We start from the raw sequence: 17904 nt of genomic DNA, 5'->3' as shown, positions 1-17904 counted from the left end.
AAAAAATCGCTAATTTGTGTTTTATCTATGCACGCCTAATTCTATGTGCATATTATTGATTCGTAAATCTAATTTTTAAAATAAGTGATTAAGACTCATTTGAAAATTAAAAAATAGCGCTCGTTTTTATAGCCATTTGACTTTTGATTTTTGTTTTTGAAAAATTAAGGTTGTAAATTATGTTTGGTTATCCACTTTCTATTAATATTTAAAAAATTAATGTTATTTTTAAAATTTGACCAAAAATTCATGTATTTATTTAAGAAGAGTGGAAATGAAAGGATAGAATAAATTTAAAAAATAAAAAATAAAAAATGAAAATAGTTATCATAATTTTAGTTTTTTATTTTTTAAAAATAAGCTTATAGATATTAGGATAAATTATAAATTAATCATAAAAATAATTTCGTACTAATTTAAACATTTATTTAAAAGAAAAATAAAAAAATAAAATAATTATGGAGGAGACGTCCATTTTTATAATATTTATTATATAGTGAAAATAATGACACGTGGATCTTTAATATTTGGAGGCGAAATGTGGGCTGTGATTGAGGAATCAAATGAGTCAGCAAAAACCTCCAGCTCATCACCTTCTGGATTTTCAACTTTTTTTAAAAAAAAGAAAAAAAAAAGAAAAGAAAGAAATCTAGCGGTCACCTAGCTGTCACTTTAGAATCTGACAGCAGTTGTTATTCTCTCTATTTCCCTCTTCTTTGGAATACATTATCGGTTACCCAATTAGTGTGCACAAAACTAAGCCTACATATCTGACTTTCATGTTCCCTTCCATTTGCTTTTTCCGAGACACATTCAACGAGCTCGAGCGACTTTCGACGAGTTATAACGATAACCTTTCTTTTCAGTGTTTCTGTGTTTATTATATGTCTGGTTTCTACAAGTTTAGATCTATTTATACTCGTTTGAGTTTTTGTTCTCAGATTTTAAACGTGTTAAGTTTATAAATATGATCGCTGTAAACACGATTTTTTAAAATTATTTTAAATTAATTTTTATTGAAATTAGTTAAATAATTAATTTTTATACAACTAATTTTATGATTTTTAAAAAATATTTAAATTAAAATTGGGACACTTTTATAAAGTATTGCCGTGCAAGGCAACAGCTATTTTCCACATAATTTATATCCATAAATTGTGGTTTTTTTTTTTTTTTTTAACAAAATTAAATTATTATATAATTAAATTTTTAATGCCGTATTTAGTATGGCCGGTCGTGACTTTTAATGTAGTCAACTATTTCTTTAAACACTCGGCCAATAAGACCGACAAATTTAAATTTTACATTCCGTCCTCAAACTTTCCTTTATTTAATTTTTAGTCCTTCGCTTTTAAATATTTTAAATTATTTTGAAACCTAATATACAAGCCTCTTGTTTTTTAAATTTGTTTAGGGACTCGAACCGAAATATTTTTAAGTTTAAAAAATATATTTTTAGTCCCTCAAATTTGGGTTAGGTTACATTTGAGTCCTAAATTTTCATTTATTCTAATTACCATCTAAATAATAACGAGACATTTGTAGAATAATAAAAAAATATTATTTTTATTTTAATTCAAAATTATTATTTTTCTTTTTCGGTTTATTCCTTCACAAAATACACTCTATTGAAGCTTCTCGAAGTCACTTCAGTTTTAATGTCAACCCACTGCTCAGTTAGGGTTTCGACCACTGGTTTGGCATCAACTCCATGTGTTAAACCTCTGAAAAGTATAAAGTAGGTAGCAAACCAAAGAATCGTCACCTTAATTTATGATTTCATAGTAAAAACAGTGGCGTAGAGTGGAATTTTACAGATATTCTCGCTACCTTACCAATCTCCATTCATCTTTCTCCATTATGTTGAGCGACTGCTACGGTAACAAAAGGTGAAAAGCAAGTCAATAAATTCGACTGATAACCGAGCGTTGAGCAATAAATAAATTTTGAACCCAAACAAATAATAAAATAATTAATATATTTAAAAGTTTATTTTTTAATTATTATTAAGTAATTGAATAAATATTTTATCACCATATAAAAATAAATAAATAATGCTGTGGCTTCCTCTTCGTGAGTTGCATGTTTTTCTCTAAGAAAAATAGTGAGTTGCATGTTGTTTATATATATATATATAAAATAATACGTTAAGATGGTAACATCGATAAATTTTAATTTACAAGACATGTTTTTAATTCAATAATTATAAAATAAAAGATCGGACCTTAAAATATTGACTAAATTATGTTCGGGTTTGATAATTATTATTTTCAATATTTTTTAGTTATAATTATATAAAATAAAATTTATGTGGAGAAAGAAAGCAACGGCAAGTTTGGAATATAGCCGTTAACTGATATAGTTGAAATGAGGACACGTGTCAGAACCCCATTAATCTAAGTCCTCTTGCCGTCGACGGCATAAAAAATCTCCTCATACGCGGGTCCCCAATTTTTTGTCTCTCCAACGGTCTTCTTCTCTTTACACCCATTCCCCTTAACGGTACGATTTCTTTTTCGTCAACGTCAAATTAAATAATTTAAAATGTACACTAATGTAATTAATGTTTTATGGGTTTTAATTTATTTTAAATGGTAAATTTTATTTATTTATTAGTTTAAATAATTTATGGTTTTAAAAAAATTCTTGCCACCAAATCTTTTGTATACCAACTTGTCCGGTTATAAATTTTTTTGAACCAAAACAATTCACTTCGAATTATTCCCATCATTTATTTAAATTTATTATTTTTAATAAGAGTGAAATATTAATTTGTAAAATATATGTTTTTTATTTTCAACATTTATTAAGATGTATTATTCAATTTTAATATTCATTTTAAAAATTTACATTCGTAAAATATATATTTTCAACCTAATATTTCTTTAAAAAAATATAATATAACATTAAAACAATAGATAGTATACGTTGACTTTGTGTATTTTGTGTATATAAAAAAGAAGAGTGTACGACAAAAATTAAATATGTTCTTATTATATTTAAATATTGCTACAACTATGAAAAAAAATTATTGTTATTATAAAAAATATTAAAAAAAACCCTATTTATTAACGTTTGAAGCAAAGAATATTCTCCAAGTTAGAGAGATTAAATAACGTGTAGAAGAATTAAAAAAAAAAGTGCTTGGAATATGAGACAAAGTGTTTCCATGAGAAAAATAAAAATTGTTTTATATAATGAATTTAGTTATAAATATATAGAAATAAATTGTACTCATAAAAACATAAAATAAAAAAAATTAAATAGTATTTTCGATTTAGGTTGGATTTAATTTCTGAAAAATCGAAATAGATTGTCACTTTTTTTTTTTGTTGGGTTAACTCGACTAATTAAAAAATAGAGTTACGATTCAATTGTACCATACTTATTATTATGAAAATTAAGGATATTTGACGATTATAATTGATGTTAACGATGTGTTGTAGCTTGTTGAGTTTTATGAGATTTTCGTAATAAGTAAGATGGATAAATATGTTTTTTTTTTTTTTGTTAAAAAAAATAACCCAACAACTCAACCAAACTCGAAAACAGAGAGTTGAGTTATGAACTCTATTTCAGTTGGTCGAGTCACCAAACTAACCAATTTGAAATTTTTGGTTCATCCAAAAGATTTCTCAAACCCTCACAACCCGAACCCGACCCGTGTACTAGTTGTATATAAAGTTCAAATTTAATTATGAAAAATCGGAACAAACAATTAAAAATACCAAACAAAATTTAGTTTTTAAATCCATAAAATAATTTATGAAAAGGAAAAAATGAATTAAAAATTTAATTAGTACGCAAAATCCACCCACCAAACCACAATAATGGATGGTTACGCGTTTTTATTTTTATGTTATTTTATTTTATTTGAAAAAAAAATTTTAAAAAAAAATTAAAAAAAAAAAATAATAATAAAGGAAGAGAATAAAAAAGTGCCCAAAAAACGCGTGAACCATTTGCGAGGCCTTCAAAAAGGGGTCGGCCATGGAAACCGTTGGTTCATCTTCTTCATTTGTCTCTCTGTGTTTAGAAGTTTGTTTGAAACCCTATTTTCTCTCCCAAATTTTCTGGGGAACCAAACAAGCTTCCACCACAAGCCAGCCATTTTTCTCTCACGATTTCTCCCTTTTTTACAATCTCCATTTCCACATTGATTCCTCCTCTCTCTCTCTCTCTGTTTGCCTTCCCTCCATTCCCCTCTGCACCACTATTTGTTCTTCCTCTTCTCCTCTGTTACGCTTTAATCTCCTCTTCCCGTCGCCGGCCGACCGAGATCTCATCCACAGATCATCACTAACTAATGGATCCGACGGAACTGAAGAGAGTGTTCCAGATGTTCGATCGCAACGGCGACGGACGGATCACTCAGAAGGAATTAAGCGATTCGTTGGAGAATTTGGGGATTTTCATCCCTGATAAAGATCTGATTCAAATGATCGAGAAAATCGACGTCAATGGCGACGGATGCGTAGATATCGACGAGTTCGGTGAACTGTACCAGTCGATTATGGACGAGAAAGACGAGGAAGAGGACATGAGAGAAGCCTTCAACGTCTTCGACCAGAACGGCGACGGATTCATCACCGTCGACGAATTGAGGTCAGTTCTTGCTTCCTTGGGGCTTAAGCAAGGGAGAACTGTAGAGGATTGCAAGAAAATGATCACGAAGGTGGATGTGGACGGAGATGGAATGGTGAATTACAAGGAGTTTAAGCAAATGATGAAGGGAGGTGGATTTAGTGCCTTAGGTTCATGATGTCTTTCTCACTTAATCACACACGTTCAATGAAAAATTAACTCTAAAAAAAAAAAAAAAACCAGAGGATGAGAGAGAGAGAGAGAGAGAGGGTGTTTTTCCATTAGAGTCTGTATATAAAAAACCTTGAAGATGACGATGAAGAAGAAGAAGATGGAGGAAGAAGAAGGATGTGATCATTACACAAAGTTGCATGGAATATGTGTGCTCTCTATCAACGCATCCACATTTAATTGGTTTCTCTTTTAGCCAATTGCCTTTTGACACGTATTGAAAATATATTAAATACGTGAATATGTTTTCAGTTTTTCTTTTTATTCCATGTAATTTTAAAATTAACTGTCGGGTCGGGTCGGGTCGGCGCATCAACAGAATATTACTATGTTTTTTTGCCCTCTTTAATTAATTTGCAACCGAGTAAGAATGTTTTTGTGCTCTCTTTTTTCTCTTGATTTTTTTTCTTAATAATTTCCTCCATATATTATTTTTATTATTTCATAATTTTAACTTTTTTTTGACGATGCATGCTTCATACCAATTCGGCCATCGGGCCGTGCACATTTTGACAATTTGTTAGCACAATCGTGCATTCAACCATAATACTTGTGTTAGACAAACATGACTCTTCAAAGTTGTATGATATTGTCAACTTTGAGCATAAACTCTCATGGATTTATTTTGGGCTTCTCCAAAAGGATATTGTCAACTTTGAGCATAAACTCTCATGGATTTGTTTTGGGCTTCTCCAAAAGGCCTTTAACATGGCTCTGATATCATGTTAGGTTAGATGAACACGACTCTCCACAATAGTATGATACTCTTCAAAGTTGTATGATATTGTCAACTTTGAGCATAAACTCTCATGGGTTTGTTTTGGACTTCCCTAAAAGGCCTTAGCAGGACTCTGATATCATGTTAGGTTAGTTTTGGACTTCCCTAAAAGGCCTTAGCAGGACTCTGATATCATGTTAGGTTAGATGAACACGACTCTCCACAATAGTATGATATTGTTCATTTTGAGCATAACCTTTCATGACTTTGCTTTGAACTTTCCCAAAAGGTCTCGAACCAATAATGGAGATGATTATAAACCCATGATCATTATCTAAATTAGTGTGGAACTTTCCTCCAACGCCACCCCTCCCCTTGAACTAATCGACCAAATATTTAGTAGAATGCTCTCTCTAGCTTTAGCGAACCTTTTTTAATCTGATTAAGAATGGATGCCCGACGGAATCTAGCTCGACCCTATTTCTCATGTCCCTTCTCTAATGAGAGGCTCTATGTTTTTTTTTTTTTCTTTTTTTAACTATTAGTTTATTATCATTATCTGTTCTCTTCCCAAACTAAAAAAAATAAGAGGTTGAAAAGAGGAGTGATTCAAAATATTATAAATGAAAATTTTATCAAAATTTTAAAATATTTTTTTTACTATATATACATATATTTATTATAATTTTATAATCATTTTTATTATTAATTTTTTTAAATTATTGAAAATAAATAAATAAATAATTTTCAAAATAAATTTACATTCAACTAAAAAAGAAATAAATGATAGCTTTAACTTAAATTCATTTATTTATTACCTTCCAAATAATTGAATTGAATATAAAAAATGTCTCAACATAATTTGATCCAACTGAGGCAACTCCGTCAGATAAGGGTATTCAACTAACACGAGCTGAATGGGTTCGGTTCGGTTTTTATCAGGAAAAAAATCGGTTTTTTCATCGGCCAGCATCATTCGGGGGGAGAAAATCGAGTGGCAAGAACGGCGGGGAAGGCAGGCCCAGCCCAACGCCGAGGGGATGCAGTCAATGCCATTTTTTTTTTTTCCTTCTCTTAAAAACGTTATTTTCGAAAGATCAATCCATCCCTGTCCTGCCGTGTGCTCAACCCTCAAAGCTTCTCGCATTTCATCACTGTCCGCAGCCGGGTGTTCATCCAATCGCAGAAACCGATCCATTGTAAGTTTATTGCAGCTCTTTTATCACACTCACATGCTCTTATTCAGTGGGTTTGAAGTATGTTGAACATCTTGGTTATCTATTCAATGTTCATTGTTCTGTTCATTTCAATTTTCTTAGTTTGAAAACCACTACAAATTCATATCATGTCTGTGTTTCCTTTGAAATTCCTATTGTTTTCTTTGTGTTGCTGGGAAAGATATCAAATCTGAATTCTACTTTCCTTTTTTCGATAGAAATCCTGGACGGGGTGGGTTTGTATGGCTTGATGATTTGTGTTTCCTTATTTATTTTGTTGCATTTGTGGGAAAATTTGGCAACAGAACTCAACCCAATTCAAATTTCATAGGGTTGACTTTGGATTCCTTCCTGTGTTTTTGTTTTGTGAGATCCCACGTCGGTTGGAGAGGAGAACAAAGCATTGTTTATAAGGGTGTGGAATCTCTCCCTGCTAGACACGTTTTAAAACCTTGAGGGGAAGCTAAAAGAGGACAATATCTGTTAGCGGTGAGCTTGGACTGTTACAAATGGTATCAGTGTCAGACACCGGGCGGTGTGCCAGCGAGGACGCTAGCCCCCAAGGAGTGGATTGTGAGATCCCACATCGGTTGGAGAGGAATGAATCATTGCTTATAAGGGTGCCTCCAGACACCGGGCGGTGTGCCAGCGAGGACGCTGGACCCCCAGAGGGTGGATTGTGAGATCCCACATCGGTAGGAGAGGAGAATGAAGCATTGCTTATAAGGGTGTGGAAACCGCTCCCTACCAGACGCGTTTTAGTACCTTGAGGGAAAGCCTAAGGAGGACAATATCTGCTAGCGGTGGACTTGGGCTGTTACAAATGGTACAGAGTTAGAGGCATGCCAGCGAGGACATTGGGCCCCCAGGGGGTGGATTGTGAGATCCCACATCGGTTGAAGAGAAGAATAAAACATTGCTTATAAGGGTGTGGAAACCTCTCCCCCTGCCAAACGCGTTTTGAAACCTTGAGAGAACACCCGGAATGAAAAGTCCAAATAGGATAATATCGGCTAGCAGTGAGCTTGGGTTGTTACATGCTGAGCATTGAAAGATTGAAAGATTGCTAGAACTTCTCCCAATGCCTACTTAATCACTAGTTTGTTTATTGTATTTCTTTGTCTATAATGAACTTTTTACCACGATTTTCTTGCAGAAGTTGAAAACCCGAAAACATGGCTGGTCCTAAGCCTGGTAGCTCTGCCACTAAACCAAAAGCTGGTAAATGATGTTCCTTTAATACAGCAGTTGTTTGTGCAATTGTGTCCAATTCCCTGGTTTGGCTTGTGTTTACTTGTTCTTTGTTGTTCTCTGGGCAGGCGGGAAAAAGGAGGTGAAGAAAGAGACTGGGTTGGGTCTCACCAATAAGAAGGACGACAACTTCGGAGAATGGTATTCCGAGGTGCTGTTTCGTGCACGGTTTTTGTTTTCTTCATTGCAAAATGACTCTTTATGTTCGGTAAAAATTATACATATGAGTTTGAGAATGTTGTTTGACAGTCGTCGTAGTGAAGGTAAATCGTGTAATTTCACTCGAAGGCTGTCAACGTACATGTCTCAACCCATGTGTAAAATTATTCGTATGAGTCGACCTTTTCTTTTCGAGGGATCTCCCCTGTAATATTATGAACCCGTTCTTTTCGATGACTTGAATAATTCTTTTTCTAGTTTGTCTAGGTGGTTGTCAGTGGGGAAATGATCGAGTATTACGATATCTCGGGCTGCTATATACTGAGGCCATGGGCGATGTCTATCTGGGAGACTATGCAAGTAAGGATGCTAGTCGTTCTATCGTCGATTTTACGATCTGTTCTTGTTTCGAAGTTCGAAGATTTAATTGTCATCTGTGCAGGTATTTTTTGATGCTGAAATTAAGAAAATGAAAATCAAGAATTGCTATTTTCCACTTTTTGTATCTCCCGGCGTCTTACAAAGAGAGAAAGATCATATAGAAGGTTTTGCTCCTGAGGTGATGTTTTATTATTCATTTATGCAATAACTCGGGATTTAATCCCATAGAGATGATAAATCTTTCGCTTGTAAATTCAATGGCATTGCATCTCGGTACTTTCAACTTCATGATCGTATTCCAGGCCGAGCACGACATCCTTATGCACCCATTCCATATGTTAGGTGTAGCTAGTGTATTCGACTCTCCCTGTTCAGTGCTATGCATGGTTCCTTGATAACTTCTAGTTTGATTAGGGAAACCACAGAAAATGAATCTGCTAATGAAGGTTATAGATTTGGTCAAGAGGAAGAAACGTATAATATCGTTGCTGCTCATGGTTATTTTTGCCGATTGATCTTCCAATATGCTAGTTTCAACAACCCTAGTTCTTTACATTTTGTCCTGTTCATCTTTTTAAAATTGATGAGAAATGGGTATTTCATTTTTATGATGAAGTTTTAAATGCATACTATCTTTGGTATGGATGTAATACCAGTTAAGTGACGATACGGTTGTCATGGTCATCGGGTTATGATTTATGAATATCATCTCGATCTTCGTGATGTCTCGATTATGTCGAGTGCCTCTCAGTTTGTTCTTCTAACCTCTAACTTGTCAGTGTAGCTTTGGCTCAAGCGATGAACTTTTATTGCCTCCTAGTAAAAAACATTCTTAGAAAAGATTTTAGACACCCACCCTCCTCCCCTTTTGTAATAGCCCAATCCTACTGTTAGCAAATATTGTTCGTTTTGGCCCGTTACGTGTCGCCGTTAGCCTCACGGTTTTAAAACACGTTTGCTAGGGAGAGGTTTCCACACCCTTATAAGGAATGTTTCGTTCCCTTCTCCAACCAACGTGGGATCTCTCACACCTTTTTACCAGTTTAGTAAGAATTTATTCAATGATGAGTGATCTTTCTTGGAATTTTGTGCTTGTTTCTAAGAAGTCGTTCCATTCGTTATGTTCGGTTCGTTCATTTTTAATTTTGAAGTTTATAAAAATGCAATTGTGGTTTAGTGCTGACAATTTGGTACTTGGCATCCATTTGAAGGTTGCTTGGGTGACAAAATCTGGGGAGTCTGACTTGGAAGTGCCGATTGCGATTCGTCCTACAAGTGAGACGGTTATGTACCCGTACTATTCGAAGTGGATCAGGGGTCACCGTGACTTGCCTTTGAAACTTAACCAGTGGTGCAATGTTGTGAGATGGGAGTTCAGCCATCCCACACCATTTATTAGGCAATTACTCCTGCTTCTGCTTAATTTTAAATTACTGTATTGTTTTGAAAGAAAAGACTAATTTTCTTTAACTATCGACTGCAGGAGTCGAGAGTTCCTTTGGCAGGAAGGTCATACTGCGTTTGCTACTAAGGATGAAGCGGATACCGAGGTACAAAACTCTAAGAGTTTTAAATTATGATTTAGAAACGTTTTTATCTCGAGCAAATTTGGAGATTTAATGTGAGATCCCACGTTGGTTGGAGAGGGGAACGAAACATTCTTTATAAGGGTGTGGAAACCTTTCCCTAGCAGACGCGTTTTAAAAACCTTGAGGGCTAGCCCAGAAGGGAAAGCCCAAAGAGGACAATATCTGCTAGCGGTGGGCTTGGGCTGTTACAAATGGTATAAAGAGTCAGACACAGGGTGGTGTGTCAGCAAGGACACTAAGCCCTGAAGGGGGGTGGACAACGGGCAGTGTGTCAGCGAGAATGTTGGGATCCGAAGGGGGTGGGTTGTGAGGTTCCACATCAATTGGAGAGGGGAACGAGTGCCAGCGAGGACGTTGGGCCCTGAAAAGGGTGGATTGTGAGATCCCATATTGGTTGGAGAGGGGAGCAAAGCATTCTTTATAAGAGTGTGGAAACCTCTCCCTAGTAGACGCGTTTTAAAAACCTTAAGGGCTAGTCCAAAAAGGAAAGCCTAAAGAGGACAATATCTGTTAGTGATGGGCTTGAACGGTTACATTTAAACATGCAAACTCACTTTGATTGGAACCAAAAAAGAATGAGTGGGGTCTAAATTGGGAGCACTAAGTTCTTTAAGTGATTCTTTTGAGATTCCACATCGGTTGGGGAGGAGAATGAAACACTCTTTATAAGGGTGCGGAAACCTCTCCCTAGCATATGCGTTTTAAAAACCTTGAGGGTAAACCCAAACGGGAAAGCCCAAAGAGGACAATATCTGCTAGCGGTGGGCTTAGGCCGTTACAAATGGGGTATTGTGAGATCCCACATCGGTTGGGGAGGAGAACGAAACACCCTTTGTTAGGGTGTGGAAACCTCTTCCTAGTAGACGCGTTTTAAAAACCTTGAGGGTAAGCCCTAAAGGGAAAACCCAAGAGGACAATATCTGCTAGCGGTGGGCTTGAGCCGTTACCAATGGTATAAGAGCCAGACACCAGACGATGTGTTGTCGAAGAGGTTGAGCCCCGAAGGGGGGTGGACATGAGGCGATGTGCCAGCAAGAACATTAGGCCCCGAAGGGGGGTGGATTTGGTGGAGGTCCCACATCGATTGGAGAAAGGAACGAGCGCCAACGAGGACCCTAGGCCCCAAAGGGGGTGGAATGTGAGATCCCACATCGGTTAGGGAGGAGAACGAAACACCCGGAAACCTCTCCCTAGCAGACACGTTTTAAAAACCTTGAGGGTAAGCCCGAAAGGGAAAGCCCAAAGAGGACAATATCTACCACTTATAAACGTGTGGAAACCTCTCCCTAGCAGACGCATTTTAAAAACCTCGAGGGTAAGCCCGAAAGCGAAAGCCCAAAGAGGACAATATCTACCACTTATAAAGATATGGAAACCTTTCCCTAGCAGACGCGTTTTAAAAACCTTGAGGGTAAGCTCGAAAGGGAAAACCCAAAGAGGACAATATCTGCTAGTGGTAGGCTTGGGCCGTTAAGGATGAGTTTAAAGGGAGAATTCCAAAACATCCTTCAATCAAACCCTGAAATATACAGTTCTTTTATGAATCTGTGGTCATATTTTAAAGGTTACTTTTATTTCAGGTTCTTGAAATATTGGAATTGTATAGGCGAATATACGAAGAATACCTGGCTATTCCTGTTATCAAGGGCAAGAAGAGCGAGATGGAGAAGTTTGCCGGTGGTCTTTACACCACGAGCGTGGAGGTATAAGTTGATTAAATGTTATAGACCTGTTTTCAGCACGGTGAATCGATACCCGGTTCTCGTTTATACTGTATGAAACTGTTTCTTCTATGCAGGCATTTATCCCGAACACTGGTCGTGGAATTCAGGGTGCGACTTCACATTGCTTAGGTCAAAACTTCGCTAAAATGTTCGAAATCAACTTTGAAAACGAAAAGGGGGAGAAAGCTATGGTCTGGCAAAATTCGTGGGCGTATAGTACTAGAACGGTAATATTTTGATACTTGCATTTGTCCGAGCTTTTAGGTAACGTGTCGGAGTGAATATCTACGTCTGTTAATCTTGTCTTTCCGAATCGTTTGCAGATTGGTGTGATGGTTATGGTTCATGGGGATGACAAGGGATTGGTGCTGCCTCCAAAAGTTGCGTCGGTTCAAGTTATTATCGTTCCCGTGCCTTACAAAGATGCAGACACTCAAGGAATTTTTGATGCTTGTTCTACCACTTTGGATACATTGTCCGAAGCAGGAATTCGTGCCGAGGTCGATTCTAGGGATAATTATTCTCCTGGATGGAAGTATTCTCACTGGGAAATGAAAGGTGTTCCGCTTAGGATCGAAATAGGGCCGAAGGACTTGGCAAACAATCAGGTTGTTTATTCTGTCTACTGATGTTATTTTTCGTCACCATCGAAATTCGCCTTCCCTGTTACTAACACATGTATTACTTTATTTCTAGGTACGTGCCGTTCGTCGTGATAACTCGGGGAAAAAGGACATACCTAGAGCTGCATTGGTTGAACAAGTGAAAGAATTGCTCGAAAGTATTCAACAAAGCCTGTTCGACGCGGCGAAAGAAAAACGAGATGTATGCATTCAAGTTATTAATACATGGGAAGAGTTTACTGAAGCACTCAGTCAGAAGAAAATGATATTGGCTCCATGGTGTGATGAAGAGGTATTAAGATTTTGTTGCTTGTGTTAGCTGCTTCAGTTTTAACGTCATATTCCATTGTTTTGAACATCAGTGAGATCACTGGCTTGAGTAAATTGAGAGAGGTTTTCTGATATAAGAAGTTTGTAACATGTTTGCTTTATGCCAACTTTTTATCGTCTACCGGTTTCGTTTTTATGTTCCTTTAGGAGGTCGAGAAGGACGTGAAAACACGGACCAAGGGTGAGATGGGAGCAGCTAAAACCTTGTGTTCCCCGTTCGAGCAGCCTGCACTCCCAGAAGGTACTAATTTCTGTCCAAATCTGTATTTGGTTCTGTAACAATCCAAGCCCATTGCTAGCCGATATGGTTCTCTTTGAGTTTTTTTTCCTTTAGAGCTTGCGTTCAAGGTTTTTAAAATGCGTCTGCTAGGGAGGGGTTTCCACACCCTTATAAAAAATGCTTCGTTCTCCTCCCCAATTGAGTGTCCTCGCTGGGCTCCGAATGGTAGTAGATTGTGAGATTCCACATCGGTTGGGAGGAGAATGAAGCATAAGGGTGTGAAAACGTCTCCCTAGCAGACGTGTTTTAAAAACTGTGAGCGGACAATATCTGCTATTGGTGGAGTGGGCTTGGGCCGTTACAATTTTTGATGGTGAGTTGTTGGGAAAATTATTAGGAACTCTTTTTGGTTTCCTTGAATTTACGGTGATGTTCGTGGTCAGGTACCAAATGTTTTGCATCTGGGAAGCCTGCAAAGAAATGGAGCTATTGGGGTCGAAGCTACTAAGCTATCAGCTCGTTTGTGTCTGCTACGGTGTGCGTGGATATAGCGTGTCGAGAAACCGAGGGGCGTTCGATTCCGTTAACTGTGAGTTCATCAGAATTCCCAATAGGGACAGTTAACACGATGAAGAACAAAGCATTCACAAGTTTAACTATAGAACACTTTTTATTTTGTTAGCATAGTTGGGTTTGTTCTGAGATTTTTGGTATACATATTTTGATTCTTGGTTTAATTCGACAACAAATGTCGGTTGAGTTTGTTGGTCCGTACATCTCGATGCACTTGTCAAAAAGATACTTAAAAAAAAATTGTAAAAAATAAGAAAATAGGAAGAAAATTAACCAATAAATTTTCTAAATTTTCAAAAACAAAAAATAAAAAACTCAAACAATCAAATCATAATGTTTTAATTGAGATTGGATTATATATTTGTATGATTGGTTTTATGAACAAGATGGATTCATATAAAAACAAAAATGATCGTAAGAAATTAATTTTTTATTGAAAATTAGTAAAGGTATTAATTTTATCATTCAACAAATCTCTAAAAATTTATATATTTCAAAAATAAAATGCAATTTTAGTACCGTTTTTCAATGAAGTCTAATAATTTTGTATAAAATGTATGATTTTATAATATAGTAAATGCACATTAAATTAAAAAAAAAAAAAACAATTAAAAAAGTTTCCGTATTTATTAAGCGAAAGTTGAAAAGGTAGATTCAATATCATCTTTTTAAAATTATAATTATTTCTATTTAAATAAAGAAAAATAAATGAAGACTAAAATTTATAAAATTAATTTGTAACAAATATGAACATATTCTACCTAAAAAACGATTAATATATTTTGATAAACTTGAAAATTTCGATTTGAACAAAATCATTGAGACTTGGAAGAAAATGACATTGAATCCGTATCAGAAGGTAGACAAAATGAAGAATCAAATGCTCAGCTAAAGATAAGATGAAAGATCGAGAATCAAATCCAATTATCAACGCACACAAACTAAGGTACAAATCCGAAAAGAAAAAAAATCGAAGTCAGAATCCAAATACGCTTCAGCCAAAACAGTGTATAACACATTCCAATTCCGTAAACACCAGTTCAAAAGGCAAGAACAGAAGATTCGAAAGCAGAAAGGAGGATCGAGTTCAGTAGAAATGAAAAGAAAGTGTAGGCATCATAGCGAGCCAAGAACCTATGGGAGAAATCAGGAACTGGCTTTCTGAGATGCCTGTGATCAATGTAAGATTCTCTTAATCTGCAAGGAATCGCAAATCGGAGATCGAAAGAATCTCGATCTCCGAAGCTCCATAGCAGGCTGCGTTTTTTTCTTCAGAGAACCTTGTTAGGGTTTACGACCTCTATGAACTCCTTTATATAAGGATTCGTCTCTTGTTCTTTAAACTTGGACAAAATTACGAAAATGCCCCTGAGTTACCAAATTGTTTCAAAATGCATACATTTCTTCAAAAACTATATAATACTATTGGAATTGTTACAATTTAATCAAATTCTTCACTCATTCATTTTGTTTTCTTAATATTTTTAATAAAAGCCCGACATCGTCGAGCTTAAGCTAAATTACAAATGAATTCCCGACTTTTATACTTATTTGGTATCTAAACTTTTAAAATTATAAATTTAGTCTCTGAACTTTTAAAATTATAAATTTAATCTCTCAATATTTATTTTTTAAAAGTTTATTAAAAATATTGGGTCTAAAAAAATATAAAAAATTCATGTGTGGAAACTTTTTTTTTTTTTTTTAATAAGTTTTTGTTTTTTTTTTTTTTGAAAAAATTATTAAAATAGATTTTTTTTTTAAGTGACAATTTTTGTTTTTGTTTGGGCCGATTTGAACAAATACTCGGCCCATTATTGGAGTCGTTGCTCCACCTGCCCATCGCCGGACTGTGCCGCCGCTGGTAGGGTTTATTCACGAACTCTCCCGCTTTTGCACCTCTGAAAGACGCCCGTAGCTGCTTCTGCGATTCGATCCAGGCCTCCGTTCTTTCTTCCTTCTTTCTAGAGCTTTTGCGAATCCCTAATTATGGCTAACCGTGCGTACAGCCTCTCTCTTTCTTCTCTTGTTCATCGTTCGCGCATTTGAATTTTGATTTTTAAGTGTGGTTGTGGATTTCGTTTCGCTGTTTATGAATGCGTTTGTGGTGCTGCAGCGATGGCTAGGTCTTTTCTGCAGGTTGCTGCTACGGAAGAGGTTGCTACCCCTCTCCGAGTGGTCCAGATTGAAGGATTGGTAATTTCCTCCTTTCCTTTTTCTTATTTTGCGTCTGATTTGATTTTGAAGTGTAGGGACTAATTAGTTCTTCCCACGCATGAACAAAGCGGAGGTTTTTATTTAATTCGGGATTTCCTTTTGTTGTTCGTTCAAACGTTGTTTGTTTGTTTTAGTGTTTTTGACGGAATGTCTAGCTTCATGCAATCCTATTTTCCATGGAAACGTGATAGCTAGTGAGCCTTCCAATTTGGATTCAGAATTGTTGTTCTATCGGTTCTGCATCGTTCCTGTCGTTCCTGTCTTCTTTGCGAAGGAAGAAAAATAGTTATTTTTCTCTTTGGCACGTTATATAGGGCAAGCAATTAGTGGGAACAAACGTTTCTATAAATTTGAGCTCTTGTTCTTCTATCCCTAAATTAAGGTTAAAATCCTCTTTTATCATCTCTGCAGGTTATATTGAAGATAATCAAGCATTGCAAGGAGTTTTCACCAGCCCTTGTGACTGGGCAACTTCTTGGGTTAGATGTTGGTAGTGTTCTTGAAGTCACTAATTGCTTTCCTTTTCCGGTATGATGAGGCAGTTATTTTCACGTTGTTTAATGGTTCAGGATTTTCTTTTCCTACCATTGCAATTATTTTAAGATATGAACATGAATCTGTTAGACTCGGGAGGAGGATGAGGAGATTGAAGCTGATGGTGCTAATTACCAGCTTGAAATGATGAGATGTCTGAGAGAAGTCAATGTTGACAATAATACTGTCGGATGGTAAGCATAATTTTATAATAGTACATATTTATGGAGAACATGACATTATTAGTAGGGAATAATGTGTATATGCATGTATGTTATTTGTGTTCGTATTCTTCACTTGTTTCTGATCAGTTTCTATTTTACCTCCATATGTTAAAAACATGTGGATTATTTTTCCATTTTGTTTTTAGATTTTAAACAAACTATTATGTAATTGGTACTATTTTACTTGTGTCCAACTATTGGAGATTACGAGCCGTGCCTGAAATCTGATTTTCAACTTTGTTGTATCAAGGATAAAAAGAAAATCTTTAGTGTCTTGGTTAATTTGGTTAGATCAGACATGCTTTTGCAAATCCGAGGCATTTAAATGTAAGGTTGCTACTTCATTTGGGCATTCTTTTTCTTTGGCTTCATGAACACCAAAACAAGTGTTCTGTCCCTTGTGCTTGATGATATATGCTAATTATTAACTCACTGTGTCATGTTGGTGGAGCTCTTATGCTGACTTGATTGACATTATTGAAAGATAGATTTCAACTAATTCCTCTTTGATGTTTATGTGAAGTGGATGACATTTTACTTAATCATATTCAGGTATCAGTCGACCTTCTTAGGTTCATATCAGACAGTAGAGCTGATTGAGACCTTTATGAATTATCAGGTATTAGTTTGCTAATTCTCTGTCTATAGTTTTCCTTTATAGAATTCTCTTAATGTTTCTTTTTCCTATTATTTGGTAATAAGTTTCACTCTTTTTCTTTTCCCCTGAACTCAGAAATTGAGACCTCAAAACTTTTTAAGGCGTTAGATATAAAATTTCTATCTAGGGAATCTTGAGAAATCTTATCTTTGTAAAGAGCTTTGACCCAGACCAATTACCCAATTTTAGATATAAAACTATCGATTTAAATAAAAAATTATTGAATATGAACACTATTGGAAGATGACCATTTTTTAATGATGTTTTTTCCAAGTGTGTAATTGAGTTAGTTTCTTGCCATCCTTTTGGTTTCAGTGTCTACTGGGTTTTGCTATTAAGGGACTACCAAAATTTAAATCCCTGTTTTTTTATAACTCTTTTGAGGCACTTTTGTTTGGTTTGGCCTATTTTTTCTGTAGTCTTCTCTTTTATACTTTCAGCATTCTCAAAAAAATTATGATTTGAGATGACTTGCGCCAGATAATTTCTGTGGTTGAATATTTATAGATGGTTAAAAACTCATAAATTGTATACAAGTTTTAGGTTGCCTGTTTAGTGCCTGTCGCTTGAATAGAGCTTCCTGATTAACTGAGTTCAACACCATCAATCGTGTTTTTTTTTTTTTTCTTTTTTTTTTTTTTTTTTTTTTTTTTTTTTTTTTTTTTTTTTTT

At 35.5% G+C, this 17904-nt stretch overlaps 3 protein-coding genes across 4 annotated transcripts in view; all 3 read left to right on the top strand.

Annotated features, from left to right (window-relative positions):
- Window positions 1–3975: 3975 nt before the first annotated feature.
- Window positions 3976–5199, top strand: LOC111457424 (calmodulin-like protein 3). The gene has a single exon (XM_023099608.1). The coding sequence runs from the start codon at window positions 4307–4309 to the stop codon at window positions 4760–4762; it is 456 nt and encodes a 151-aa protein (XP_022955376.1). The 5' UTR covers window positions 3976–4306; the 3' UTR covers window positions 4763–5199.
- Window positions 5200–6609: 1410 nt separating this feature from the next.
- On the top strand, window positions 6610–13795 carry LOC111457586 (proline--tRNA ligase, cytoplasmic). Of its 2 annotated transcripts, XM_023099875.1 has the most exons (13): window positions 6610–6732; window positions 7907–7971; window positions 8070–8152; window positions 8428–8520; window positions 8603–8719; window positions 9753–9940; window positions 10025–10091; window positions 11711–11833; window positions 11929–12081; window positions 12178–12462; window positions 12551–12769; window positions 12955–13048; window positions 13471–13795. In XM_023099875.1, the coding sequence occupies exons 2-13, from the start codon at window positions 7926–7928 to the stop codon at window positions 13533–13535; spliced, it is 1533 nt and encodes a 510-aa protein (XP_022955643.1). In that variant the 5' UTR covers window positions 6610–6732; window positions 7907–7925; the 3' UTR covers window positions 13536–13795. The 2 variants fall into 2 exon arrangements, with proteins under 2 accessions (XP_022955643.1, XP_022955644.1); XM_023099876.1 differs by lacking the exons at window positions 6610–6732; window positions 7907–7971 and having other exon boundaries at window positions 8065–8152; window positions 8419–8520.
- A 1643-nt stretch (window positions 13796–15438) lies between these two features.
- Window positions 15439–17904, top strand: part of LOC111457591 (eukaryotic translation initiation factor 3 subunit H-like) — a 4920-nt gene continuing 2454 nt past the window's right edge. The window contains exons 1-5 of the mRNA XM_023099885.1: window positions 15439–15599; window positions 15717–15796; window positions 16229–16345; window positions 16442–16545; window positions 17128–17194. Coding sequence (XP_022955653.1) covers window positions 15590–15599; window positions 15717–15796; window positions 16229–16345; window positions 16442–16545; window positions 17128–17194 — 378 coding nt within the window. The 5' untranslated portion in view covers window positions 15439–15589. The remainder of the gene's footprint in view (window positions 15600–15716; window positions 15797–16228; window positions 16346–16441; window positions 16546–17127; window positions 17195–17904) is intronic.

The sequence above is a fragment of the Cucurbita moschata genome, unplaced genomic scaffold (assembly GCF_002738365.1).
Source record: "Cucurbita moschata cultivar Rifu unplaced genomic scaffold, Cmos_1.0 Cmo_Scf00020, whole genome shotgun sequence".
Taxonomy (NCBI): domain Eukaryota; kingdom Viridiplantae; phylum Streptophyta; class Magnoliopsida; order Cucurbitales; family Cucurbitaceae; genus Cucurbita; species Cucurbita moschata.
This window is presented reverse-complemented; position numbering and strand designations above follow the sequence as displayed.